The sequence below is a fragment of the Convolutriloba macropyga genome, unplaced genomic scaffold (genome assembly GCF_964194025.1).
Source record: "Convolutriloba macropyga unplaced genomic scaffold, txConMacr16.3 SCAFFOLD_6344, whole genome shotgun sequence".
Lineage (NCBI taxonomy): Eukaryota > Metazoa > Xenacoelomorpha > Acoela > Convolutidae > Convolutriloba > Convolutriloba macropyga.
In genome coordinates, this window is record NW_027452714.1 from 1 (window position 1) to 12,432 (window position 12,432).

Sequence of the window (12,432 nt, forward strand, 5' to 3'; positions counted from 1 at the left end):
TTATTACCCTGTCATTTTTGCAGAGAAAAAATTAATTGATATGGCATATTAAGTTTGTGATAAACATTTTCGTGCTATTGGCATAGAGGTTCGGAGGTCACTAGCTAAGATGAAATAAATGGGAACAATTGTTGGCTGAGGTTTACAGTCTTGACGCAGCGTAAATTGGCAGTGGTTTGTTTGCATATTAAACAGAGCCCTCCTATTGAATGTGACAGATTAGTAATGCCAAATATGATGTTTGGTTAGCAGGTTTAGGTTTTTTAAGTTTAAGATTAAAAGTTGCTGGTTGAGTATAAATAAGATCGGATGTATATTGAACACAGATAGACAAATAGAAACACACACACACACACACACACACACACACACACACACACACACACACAGAGAGAGAGAGAGAGATAGAGAGAGAGAGAGAGAGAGAGAGAGAGAGAGAGAATATGAGAGATTGAAACACAGAGAGAGAAAGAGAGACGCAAGAATGGAGAAAGAGAGAGAGAGAGAGAGAGAAAGAGAGAGAGAGAGAGAGAGAGAGAGGGGGAGGGGAGAGAGAAAGAGAGACGCAAGAATGGAGAAAGTTGGATAACTAGCTTTGTTTCCAAAAAATTTTTTGTGTCAAACTGATTTGTAGGAGCTTACAAGAGCGGCAGAGAGGATCAACCGTAACAAGGTGGCACTTGCTTCACCAATTCAGACATTTTTGGCCTTTGAATTCGTCAATCATCTGGGCGATAAAGTGCCCCACTGTGCGGCCTAGCAGAAATTCAGAAGACGACATAATATAAAAAGAACACGTAAACAAATGTGAAGATTTTGACATCTGATGTCTCGAATTGAGTACTCAGACTGATTAAACCTCCGACTTGTGAGAAACGCGCTTGTGAGAAATGTTTCGACAATTCAGCACTTTTTCACATCACATCAGCGCATTTCTCCGAATCGCTATGCAAGGTTGTTGAGCTGAATTTTTTGCAACGCATCTCATACGTAAAGTCAGCTCCAGTTTGTTTCAGTTGATGATTGCATAAGGTCTTTTATTACGGAATTATTCGTCTGCGGGCTATTGAAACCGTCTTTTATCTTTTCATGAGCGTCCGTGCGCCCTATGGTTCGTGAGTATACGTTATAGTGAATAAGAATGCAGCATGGGTGGCAAGTGTGCGCCTAGCTATTCAACTAAAAAGACTTGTTTTAGACTTAATCGACTCTCTCTGAACTCTTGCAGCATCTCAGCCAAGAAGTTTACGTGAACGCAGCAATCATTTTTTGTGAATAAAAAGCACTGTTATGTGGTTATGTGTTTGTACAACGCAGTTCTACTTGCTTTATATTTGAATTTAAAGTTTCGTTGTTTGTTTGTTTCAACTCAAACGGTCGGAACTTTGACTATTGTTGTTGAATTTTGATTACCAAAGCAAGCAGCAAGGTTCATTTGGTCTATCAATAACCGGAGCAATTGACTATAATTGGGCGTAATCGACCTAAAATTTAAACAACTGTTCAGATTTTTTTTATTTGATAGTCCTAATTAGTGTCTATAACTTAACCTGTCTTGAGTAGCCAGATTGAATGATATTATTGTCTTATTTTTTAAAAAAAATTAATAGATTGTTCATCAAATTATGCCGGCTTATTTAGTGTCAGTGTTAGCGTGTTTAATTGTTAGTGGGTATTCGTTGGAGATTCTGTTTTTCATGCCATGTTACGGAGGCCACTTTGGGACAATGTCCACTCTCTTGGCTCCCCTCTGCAGAGAAGAGAGTGGCAATAACTGCACTGTGGTGGAGACTGCAAAACTATGTGAGAACAAACTCCAATCATTTCACGACACCATCAAATTTGACGTCATCAAAAGGAAAGGGATTTAAATGCTCACATGAAATATAAAAAGTCAGGCACTGAGACCTTGAGGTGACTCAGGTTAGTCTATTAAATGAAATAAGCTCAGGGAAAGTGAAGACAGCGTTTTAAAGAAGGTATTTACAACAATTCCCGTGCCGAGCTTCAAGTCTCTTTCATTAACGACTAAGTGGAAGTTCAAGTTATTTTTAATGATTTCAAGACTGCTTTTATCTTTTCTGGCTTGTCGAAGGTGAGGAATTCTGATTTTACAATGGTCAGACTTGTGTCAATTCTGAAGCCAGACTTATTTTTACCAGACTTAAAATTCTTACAATTTCTTACCAGACTTAATTTTATTGTTCAAAACTCACCAAATTAAATTGTCAAAAAACGTTGCGAAAATTGATCAAAAATGGCCAGAAAATGGTTTGGTCGGTCAATTTTTTCAATCAGAATTTTTCAAAGCTTGATTTGTTTTGGAATCAACTTGGGAAGTCTAAAATTTTCAAGCCTTAAGTTTTCAATTCTTCAAGTCTAAAATGAGTCACTGACATGGAGTTGTAAGAAAACAGTACTGATATTGGAGTTCGTTAGGGGTTAATGTATTTGTCATTAGATCTACTAATGAGTATAAATAATCCTTTAGATTTTAACGACAAACGTGTGGAATTAACTTGCTATATTTTAAGTAATTATGTCCACTTTTGTCAATTGTGTATTTGCTTATATTTCTCAGTCAACTTTTCCCCAATGATTTGTTATTTTAGTATGTGATAACTGCAAAAAAATCTGAAGATATTGAAACTATAGCAACAAAATTATCTTGATTCAGTTTTTAAATAATACTAAGAGCATCTGTTATTTTCTTTCCTCTGTTTCAATTTTGCAAGCAGGTTTTTTGAAAGTTAGAGAACCATTGTAACAAATCAGTTGGTCTTTTTTAACTTTCTTATTGCCAATGCAAGGCCAGTATGCGATACACATCGAAATAATCAGGTGTTTAGTAATTACTTTTCTAAAATACTGGATTCTAATCTTTGACTGATTTTTTTTTCTTTCCCAACACTCCAAACTACGTCAGATCAGTCAAAAGCGATATTCATGTATGTTTTTTGTGATAATAGCAAAAATAGAGCAAAACTGAGCCAATATTCTACAAATAGATTCAATTTTTGTTAAATTGCTTTCTTTTGCAAGGAACGATATGGTTATGATTAATCTTTTTTTTTCTGATCTGTCTCATCGTGGCTGAACATCATCTTAATCTTTTTTTAATCTCAGGTCCTTATTTAAATTTTAAAAAAATTCGAAATTGCTTGTGTAGACGGCAAAAACCGGTCTCAACGCATATTTGGAAGAAGATCAATTGCCAACTAGGTCAAAGTCTCAAAATTTTCTTCTTATTTTTCTGAGAAGCGTTTAGCTTAGTGAGATAATAGTGAGGCACCCAGTTTTCTGTACTGTTCAGTGGGATAATGACGGGACAAAAGTTTTTGCAAAGTCTATGTTTACATCTCCAGAAAAAGTGATATAGTAGTTTAATACTTAAAATCTCAACTTGGCAAAAGCCGCACAATTTTTTTCACTACAATATTTTTTTCACTACTTCGTACACTGAACTGTATTTTTATTATCCTTGCTGTGAAGCTGCAATTCTAAATGTTTTTTGATGCATTGGTAACTTCCACTGGGCAGAATGTATTTTGCCACCGTTTTGGCAGGGCTTACGGATGCTCGTTTTGCGAATTAAGACTTTTCCTATTTCAAATGAAAAATTATTAAGCTTGCTACCCTATATGCCATTGAAAATACAATATGATATTATATTAATTATACCAAAACTCGCTTCCACAAGAATGAAAATGAATTTGTTGACTGCACTTTTTTCTCTCAAATTTTCATGCATTCATTGTTTCCTAAAGGACACTTTTCGGCCCATTTTTGACTCAAACCCAAAAAGAACATCATTTGTTATTTTAATGAGTATTGTAACGTTTTCAAATAGGACACCATGATATTTTCATAGAACTTACTCTTTTTCTGAGCAAGGAAACTGGCCGGAGAGTTTGCTTGGAGTGAAACAGAAATACTTTTCCACTAAGACTTTATTTTTGGAATCTCTGAAGATCGAAAATCGAACACTCACTGTTCGGCAAAAAATTCAAACGTAAATGCTCAAGGGAACCATTTGCTACATTTAACAGTAACACAAACTTTCGAAAGACAACGTTAAGTACTTTGTTGTCATTCTGGATAAAAAGATTTTTTGCCAGCTTAGCGAAAGAAAGAGTGAAGTTTGCTACATCGTATGACTTGAGACTGTATTATCAATTACATTGAATATCTGAAGAAAACGAAACAAGGAGGCTCGGCAGTGTGTGTTCGCTGATAAAGTTCTGACCCCACTCAACCAAAATTTTGTTATAAATGGCTACCAAATGAAAAACAGAAGTTTTCAAAAAGAAATGTATGAACAAAAAGATCGCCTCCAACGCAAATAACTCAGTGGAGTAAAAAATGCAGAATTAGATTTATGAGATTAGTCATTATTAAGAAAGCAATTCAAAAGGAACAACAAAATCAAACAACAATACCAACAAACATTAATTAAAACAAAACTTTATATCCGTTTTAAAAAACAAAACTTAATAACAAGGTCAAAATAGCGTCGGATAAAACTGAAACGGAACAAAATAACCTGTACTTCACCAAAAATGATCTGGGACCACTCCATTTAAAAACTCGGTAACAATTAGACAAAAAGAACAAAAAACACAGCAAAGATTAATGAAATTGGCTTATAGTTTTAAAAACAATTAATTTTCAAAGTAATAAAAACAATTAGATAACAATTGAAAACCTCCAACTTGTTTATGATTACATACGCTTCTGTATGAGGGCATTAAAAATTGTCACTAATTCAATTTTATGCGGTTACAAAAAGAACAACAAGTAGAGAGAAGAAAAATTCAAAACTTTAACTTGCGAGAAAACGCTGTCGAAGCCGTAAAGCTGTTGGAAGCGCTTGAGACCTGTAATTATTCAGCATATGTCCTGCGTCTACAAAAAGAACGTTAAATATAGACAAAAATCAAAAATTAGTTTGATTTTTGTTCGAAAATCCTATGTCAAGCCAGTAAATTCAAAACTACTTCTTTAAAACCTTCAAAAAAAGTTTTGAAAACTTGCACGTTTTGTTGATGACAATAATGTAATTTGGCACCTCTAGTTAACGAGACCAGGTAACAAATAGACAAAAAAAGACAAAAACGCCAAGTTAAACAATGTTAAAAGAGTTTTTTTTGTTCTTGAAAACAATTGTTTTCAAAGTCATGAAAGCCATCAGCTACCTACTAAAATCAGTATAAAGACTCATGTATTTTTCCATGATAAATCATTGAGACATTTCATTATTCAGTTAATTCATACGAATTAAAAGACAAAAAAACTACAGTTAAAGGCAATCGTAAAGTTCAATTAAATTCTTCGAGCAAGGGGTATCGATGCCGTTAAAACCAAAATGTCTGCCCTTCAATTCTTCTATATGCTGAATTGTGCGTTTTTGAGCGCCAATGGTGTAATATGCGAACTGTAAATAATGTGATAATGTGAGCAAACGAGAAAAAAACGTGAAAAATGGTGCAATACCAAAAAATTAAAAAAATCTCGGTATTATCAAAGCTAGAAAACCATAATTTAACCTTTGAAACCGCAAAAAAAGATTAAAATTTTATTCATTAGAACAAAGAGAAGGAAGAAGCATTCTTTCTTTCCTGAAACTAAGCTACAAGGTGACCAGACTAAGAGAAGAATTGTGGCAAAGTTCAATAAGACATTTTTTTCTTAAAAAGCAAACCTTTTTGAAAGTCAAAACGACCATAATCTTTCCAGAAAATAAACTAGATACTTTGTTTTGGAACTGTTTAGGAAGCCATTTGGACCTATCAAGAGTGAGCTTTGATTTGAATTGTTCTGTTTTCTCAGTTAACATAAAAAGATCGAATTTTTTTTTTTTAAAAAAAGAAAAACGAATGATTACAATCCGAAATGTTTTTGGATTATAACTGTCCAAGATTGGAGCAAAACCAGCCTTGTTTTGCGTTTCGTCTATTTAGAACACTCGATTGTTTCTTCAGCTTAAGTTCTCGATAATTTGTTAGTTATAAGTTCAAAAATAAATGTTGCGTTTTTGAAATTCATGGTGTAAAGTTAGCAAAAAACGGCAAAATTTTGATTCTAGACTACTCTTAAGGGAAGTGGAGGTAAAACTAGCTCTTTATACTTTGCAAAGGTCGTGTTTGTTGCTTTGGGTGTGTACTTCCGGCAAATTTAATCATATTGGACTAAGAGGCCTATTTCATAGTGGACTAATTGGCAATTTTTGATGAAAAAAGGCTGAGTTTTGAAATATTTAGCGAAAATTTTAGGCAAAAAAATAAATCAAAATAGTCAATAATACCTATTTCGTCTCTAAAAACGAAATCAAGAGTACTATTGTTAACAGTTTTCACAAATTTTAGCAAAATTGAGAAATTGTAGGCAGAATTCCGGAAAACGAGAAGAGAAACAACGGACTTCTGTCTATTATTCACAAAACTTGAAACCCCCATAACTCCTTTAAAATACGAAATTAAAAAATCTTGTTGATTCCGTATTCTACGCCGGAGGTGCTTTTTAATGATACTACTCGCAACTCTCTCTGATGAATATATTGATCGGTCAAAATTGTCTGAACGAAAAAAACCCATTTGAGTATATAGTTCTTCCCCCCTCAAGAGGGGTCGGAACAATTATGTGAATAGAAACGGCGCTTTCCGAGCATTGGATATTGTTACTTTTTACTACACCCAAAACACGCTCTTAAGACGGATACACTTCGGAATCAAATAACGGACTGAACAAATAAGCATTTTGACAGATTAACCACTTCTTTGTTTGACTTCATTGTTTGCAATAATACTGTTCTGTTTGAAAAATTATAAGGTGCTAAAACAAAATACTTTTTATTTCATATCAAACTTTCGGGACTCTCATCATATAAAATATGGAGGCCAATATTGGAATTATTTCTTGAAACTATCAGCCTCTACTGAAATTGTTTGTTCATCTACTTTTATTCATACACTTTGCCACGGTGTCTTATATGATACAAAGGAACTAATTGGTTTTTCTCAAGTTGAGGCTGACGATCAAAATGATCTGTGTTGAAACCGTTCAAACCTTAATTGAGCTCTGGCCAGAATTTAGTTCCCCTAAAAAGATCAAATGCTGAAATTTAAAAATTTTAATCAGTAACAGACAGAGCAGCTCAATTCCTTTTCTTCAGCCATGGACTAAAAGATGAATATACTATCAATGGAATCCTCGACTTCCTCTTCCGAATTGCCGATTGCCTAATCGAAATATCAGACTATTCCTATGTAGAACTCTCTAGAATACTGGCGTCCGACGTGAACAAATACGATGTGCTTATAGTTGACAGTGCCTTCCTTGCGACACTAATCGTGGCTGAGAAGTTTGACATTCCTGTAGTCGCTTTGAGTCCAGGTGTTCCAGGTGGTGTGGGTTGCATCCAAGACAAATGGCCAGTTAGGATGCATGAATTATTCATACTCAAACCATTTTTTGTTAAATACTGGTCCTGGTTCGCAGAAAAGCGGTCGGAAAATAACTTACCTGATATAGATTATCAAGGCCAATTTATAACTACAGAGTATTCTGACCGATTTCCAATGATCATACCAACCTCACCCTCACTTTACCCAAAACCCCATCCGGGCATTGAACATATTTACATTGGGGGTTTAAGAAATGAACACAATTTACCCAAAATAAGCCACGACCTGTTAACGTGGATTGACAAAAGCGATTTGGATATCATCTATATTTCGCTTGGAACCCATACCAGCTTTGAGGCGGAAGAAATAACAGATCTCGTAGCCAAAATAAAAGCCCAGAATCGGTTCCGGTTTATTTGGCCACTGGGTATCGGTCTTCAAAAGGTTGCCGAATCTGCTGGACTTCTGGACGAAAAAAGCGATTTAATTTATCTCAGCGATTATTTGCCGCAGTATGCAATTTTAGGTCATCCGAGGGTCAAAGTGTTTGTATCGCATTGTGGTTTGGGCGCAATGGTCGACTTGGTTGCAAGGAAAATTCCGGGAGTTCTTATGCCACAGTATAGCGACCAGTTTTCAAATGCAGCAAAGCTGGAGGACTTAGGAGCAGGAGTTCAATTGAATTCTTTGAAATTCGAATTGTTGATCGAAGCGATCGAAAAGGTGATCAAAAACTATAATGTTCACAGACAAAACTTGGATAGTCTTCATAGCGAGTTCTCTGAATACGAAAATGAAGAAGCCATTGACAATTTTGTGGCAAAAATTGCTTCTAGGAAGAAGTTGACGATGTTGTATGAGCTTCCGTATCAAGTTAACTGTCCTAGATATCACTACGGATGGAAAATAGCGGTTGTGTCTGCATTGTTGTTATGTTTATTCATAACATGGTCTGTGTTCAAATTTACAAAACTGGTATGGAAAAAGGTTCAAAAGAGGAAAGCGAAACCGAAGACCTCGTGATCGACAAACGACATCTGACATGACATGATCGAAAAAAATTTAAACTGCTCATCTGTTTTTTAGATCACTGAATTCGAGCTTTTCTGATTTCCTCCTGAGTTTCTGATGCTAGTAGTATCATCTGCACGCGGGACCACCCCAAAGTCTGCCCATCAACTGGGAATTAATTACACTTGCATTAATTAGTTTAATTAATTAGTTTAATTTCTAACAATTTTTTCCTTACAAAATGTATTCATGAGAACCGAGGTTTCAGACACATCGGAGCAAATTGTTATGAATAACTGATTAAATCAACGAGATGAAACAAGAGAAACGGTCGTTGTCTTAAGAGTTGTGGATGTTTCTAAATTTATGCTATAAAATAGTCTTGAGTTAAGATTGTTAATTTGCAACTTTGAAGAGACATTCCAGAGCAAATTCTGGTTGCAAGGTCGGGTTGTCAAGATTTCTCAAAAGGTTTTCCTTATTTGTAAATAAATATTTCGCTATCATAAAATTAGCCAATCGAATGAGTTTGAGGTTTATAGCCTCAGTTTTTGAAAAGATTGGTCACGAATTCAGGTATGAAGAAAGGAACAACGGTCATTAGCAGGTTCTTTATCAACTATTTTAAAACAATTTGTACCTGTAAATTTGTTTTTTGGGAAGCATTATTTGTGTCAATACAAAAAAATTTCACAGGATATTCAAAAATTTCGCTTTTTTTTGCTTTTTTGCTTACAATTGTATGAGAAAACAGATTGCAGCACCCGAATTATGTTTAAAGTTAAGTACAATTTTATTGTACTGATGGCCAGGTTACTGCGGCTTGCTGCTGCAACTTACAGTCTTTGAGATCGTCTCAAATTTATATGAGTTAATTGTGAGTATGCTGATCTAGGCCAGCCTTAAAACTTTTCAGGATTTTCAATTTAATGACTGATTCGTGTCTTGGCCGAATTTACGCAAGAAAAGTTCCAAATGTGACATAAAACAAACTGCATAGAATAAGGATAATGTTAATTGGAAAATGTTGTCGTGCATATTACAATTACTGTGAAAAACCATACAGATATGTAGTACAAAAGATCCGATTAAAAACATTTTTGTGATTTGTCTAGCTATTCGATTAGAAGATGTAGTCACCCGTACCTAAGATTCAGTGACAATCAGTACTGATTCAGAACAATTTCAGAGAAATTTTAATTTTTAGCACTGATTCAGGAGGATTTCGAAACCAAATGTAAAGTGATTTCTGAATTTCTCTGAATCAGAGCAAAATTCATAGAAAAGTTTTAGTATTCTTCTGAATCAGAAGATAATTCAGAATGAATCACTGAATTAATTCTGAATCAGACGAAATCAGTGCAAAATGTGACTTGAAATGGACTCTGAATCATTGCTGAATTCCCCTTTGAGTTTGGTACGCGCAGTTATGTAGATGTTAACTGCCATGGAAAAATTTTTGGACTGTTCTATGCAAGATACAATGCAAAACAAATGAGCTCTAATTATATTTTTCAATTTTGTGCACGCTACAGAAAAGGCGGTGTCCCGCTTTTTCACCCCTATTTATTTAACCTCCTATCATTTAACCCCGATTTTTTCACCCGTCCATCATTTAACCCCTCTATCATTTAACCCCTCTATCATTTCACCCCGATTTTAATCTTTTGTAAAATAAGGATTATTTAATTGGCAATATAGTCATTTGGCCATGCCTCGCAGGCCATGGCCATGCCTTAGCGGCCCTTGGGACTTGATACGAAAGTATCACAACCAAACATGGGATTAAGTTATCTACTTAATTATGACAAAATATGCCTTTAATGTTGACTCCTAGTTGGCGGGATGAAATGATAGAGGGGTGAAATGATAGAGGGGTGAAATGATATAGGGGTTAAATGATAGAGGGGTTAAAAATACGGGGTTAAAATATGCGGGGTTAAATGGATCGTGGTGAAAAGAAGTAGAACCAGAAAAGGCATCCAACTAATTGCTTTTTTTCCTTATTGCGACCGAAAACTGAAATTATCAGAAAAATTAATTTGTATGGCTCTTTGGATCTTTTCCGCTGGTGCACCCCCAGTACGTTATGCGCCCCCCAGTTACAGAGCACGTGCTATTACATAGTAAATCATTATGTACATAGTAAGTCATTAAGCTATTACATAGTAAATCATTATATTGCACGTGCGTCTGGGGGGTGCAAATAATATGCGCCCACTAAGCTGGGGGGGGGGGGGGGCACAAACGGAAAAGATCAGGCTTTTTATGCTCTCCTCGACTAAACTATCATTTCAAGCTCCGACTAATGAGAAGGCTAATGACAAGATCCGTTCTTTATCAGATTACTTATTGTATCATTTTGAAGTACCTACATTTTTCAACAGTTTTCAAATAATTTGCGCATATTATTTTACAATTGAGGGATCTTTTCCGTTTGCGTACGTTATGCGCCCACCATTAACAGAGAACGTGCCATTACATAGCAAATCACTATGTAAAAATATGGCACGTGCGTCTGGGGGTGCTCATAATATCCACTCACTAAGCTGAGATGGGGCAACGGAAACGATTCAGGATAAAAAAGAAATGGGATATTTTGATATTTTCCGGTAGCGCCCCACCGCCCCCAGTTTAGTGGGTGTATATTATTTGCACCCCCCCCCCCCCCCCCGACGCACGTGGCATATTTTTACACATTGGTTTACTATGTCATGGCACGTATACTCTGTAACTGGGGGGGGGGGGGGGGTTGCAACACGTACTGGGGGGGGGGGGGGGCACAAACGGAAAAGATTTTTTTTGTGAATGGTCATAACTACGATATATAAGTTCAGGGTGCATTTTTCAATGAGCTGTGTGCATGTGATTTAATATCATTACAACGTTATAGTAGTCGAAAGCCAATTGTGTGGTTCCAATTTATTACAGGTACCGGCCAGTCTATTAAGACACGTGCACAAAAATAGCAAAGATATTTTCAATGCAGTTTTTGCGGCAAGAACCGTGAAAAGTCAGATGCATAGTATGTTGAACCACGTATATCCAATTTAAAGACTTAATGATCCCGTAACCCAGCATCTTTCAGCAACCAAGTGTGAAAAGTAAATAGTGCAAAATGTCCGGTAACAAAGATGAAAATTCTGAAAATTTTGAAAATATAGACGAGGATGAAGTTCCACAGCAACAGCCGTTACTAGTTGGGAGTAATGTTGAGAGGAGTTATTCCGCTGATGAGCTGGCCGAACCTATGAAGGCCAAACCTATTTCCTTTTCCACCTTATGAATTAAATTTTCCAACTTATGAATTAGATTTTTTAATAACTGTAGGTCGTTTATTGGGTCTTTCCCCTTGTAGCTGAAACCCGCTCCTAAAATAGTGCTCATACAACGCATAGAACGCTGCCCCCGCCCAATTATAGTAATACATAGTGGGGGTATAACCCCGTATATCATGTTTTTTTCGGATGTTCCCCACTCTCCCAGCTTAGTGGGAGCATATTATTTGCACCCCACAGACGCACGTGAAATATTTTAACAATGATTTAATACGAAATGGCACGTGCTCTGGAATTAAGAGGATAAATAGTACCCACCCCCCCCCCCCCGCCGCGAGATTATAGCCCCCATTATCATGATTTGGGGGCTATAAGTTATATGACCACGATGTTGGGGGGGGGGGGGGGGGAGGGTGGTATAATGGGAAAGACGTACATGGGGTTTTGGGAGCAGAACTGGAAATAAAGATCCGTTTTTTTTCGGATCTATTCTGTTTCGCCCCCCCCCCCCCCCCATGTTTTTTATACCCCGCAGTACAAATTTTGTGAGTGTTATAAAGCACGATACTATGGTAAAATTAGCACATGCGCCTGGGGGGGGGGGGGCGTAAAATTATATGCCCACCAAAATGGGGGCCGAAATAGAATAGATCAGTTTTTCGGATCTTCTCCGTTTGTGCCCCCCAGCTTTGTGGGTGCATATTATTTGCAACCCCCAGACGCACCTGCCATATTTATAC

The 12,432-nt window shown here is 36.3% G+C and overlaps 1 protein-coding gene across 1 annotated transcript; it reads left to right on the forward strand.

The window, feature by feature from the left end:
• The first annotated feature begins 1,310 nt into the window (after positions 1-1,310).
• Positions 1,311-8,581, forward strand: LOC142357735 (UDP-glucuronosyltransferase 1A4-like). Its single transcript, XM_075409280.1, has 2 exons — positions 1,311-1,923; positions 7,172-8,581. The coding sequence occupies exon 2, from the start codon at positions 7,440-7,442 to the stop codon at positions 8,424-8,426; it is 987 nt and encodes a 328-aa protein (XP_075265395.1). The 5' UTR covers positions 1,311-1,923; positions 7,172-7,439; the 3' UTR covers positions 8,427-8,581.
• The last annotated feature ends 3,851 nt before the right edge of the window (positions 8,582-12,432 follow it).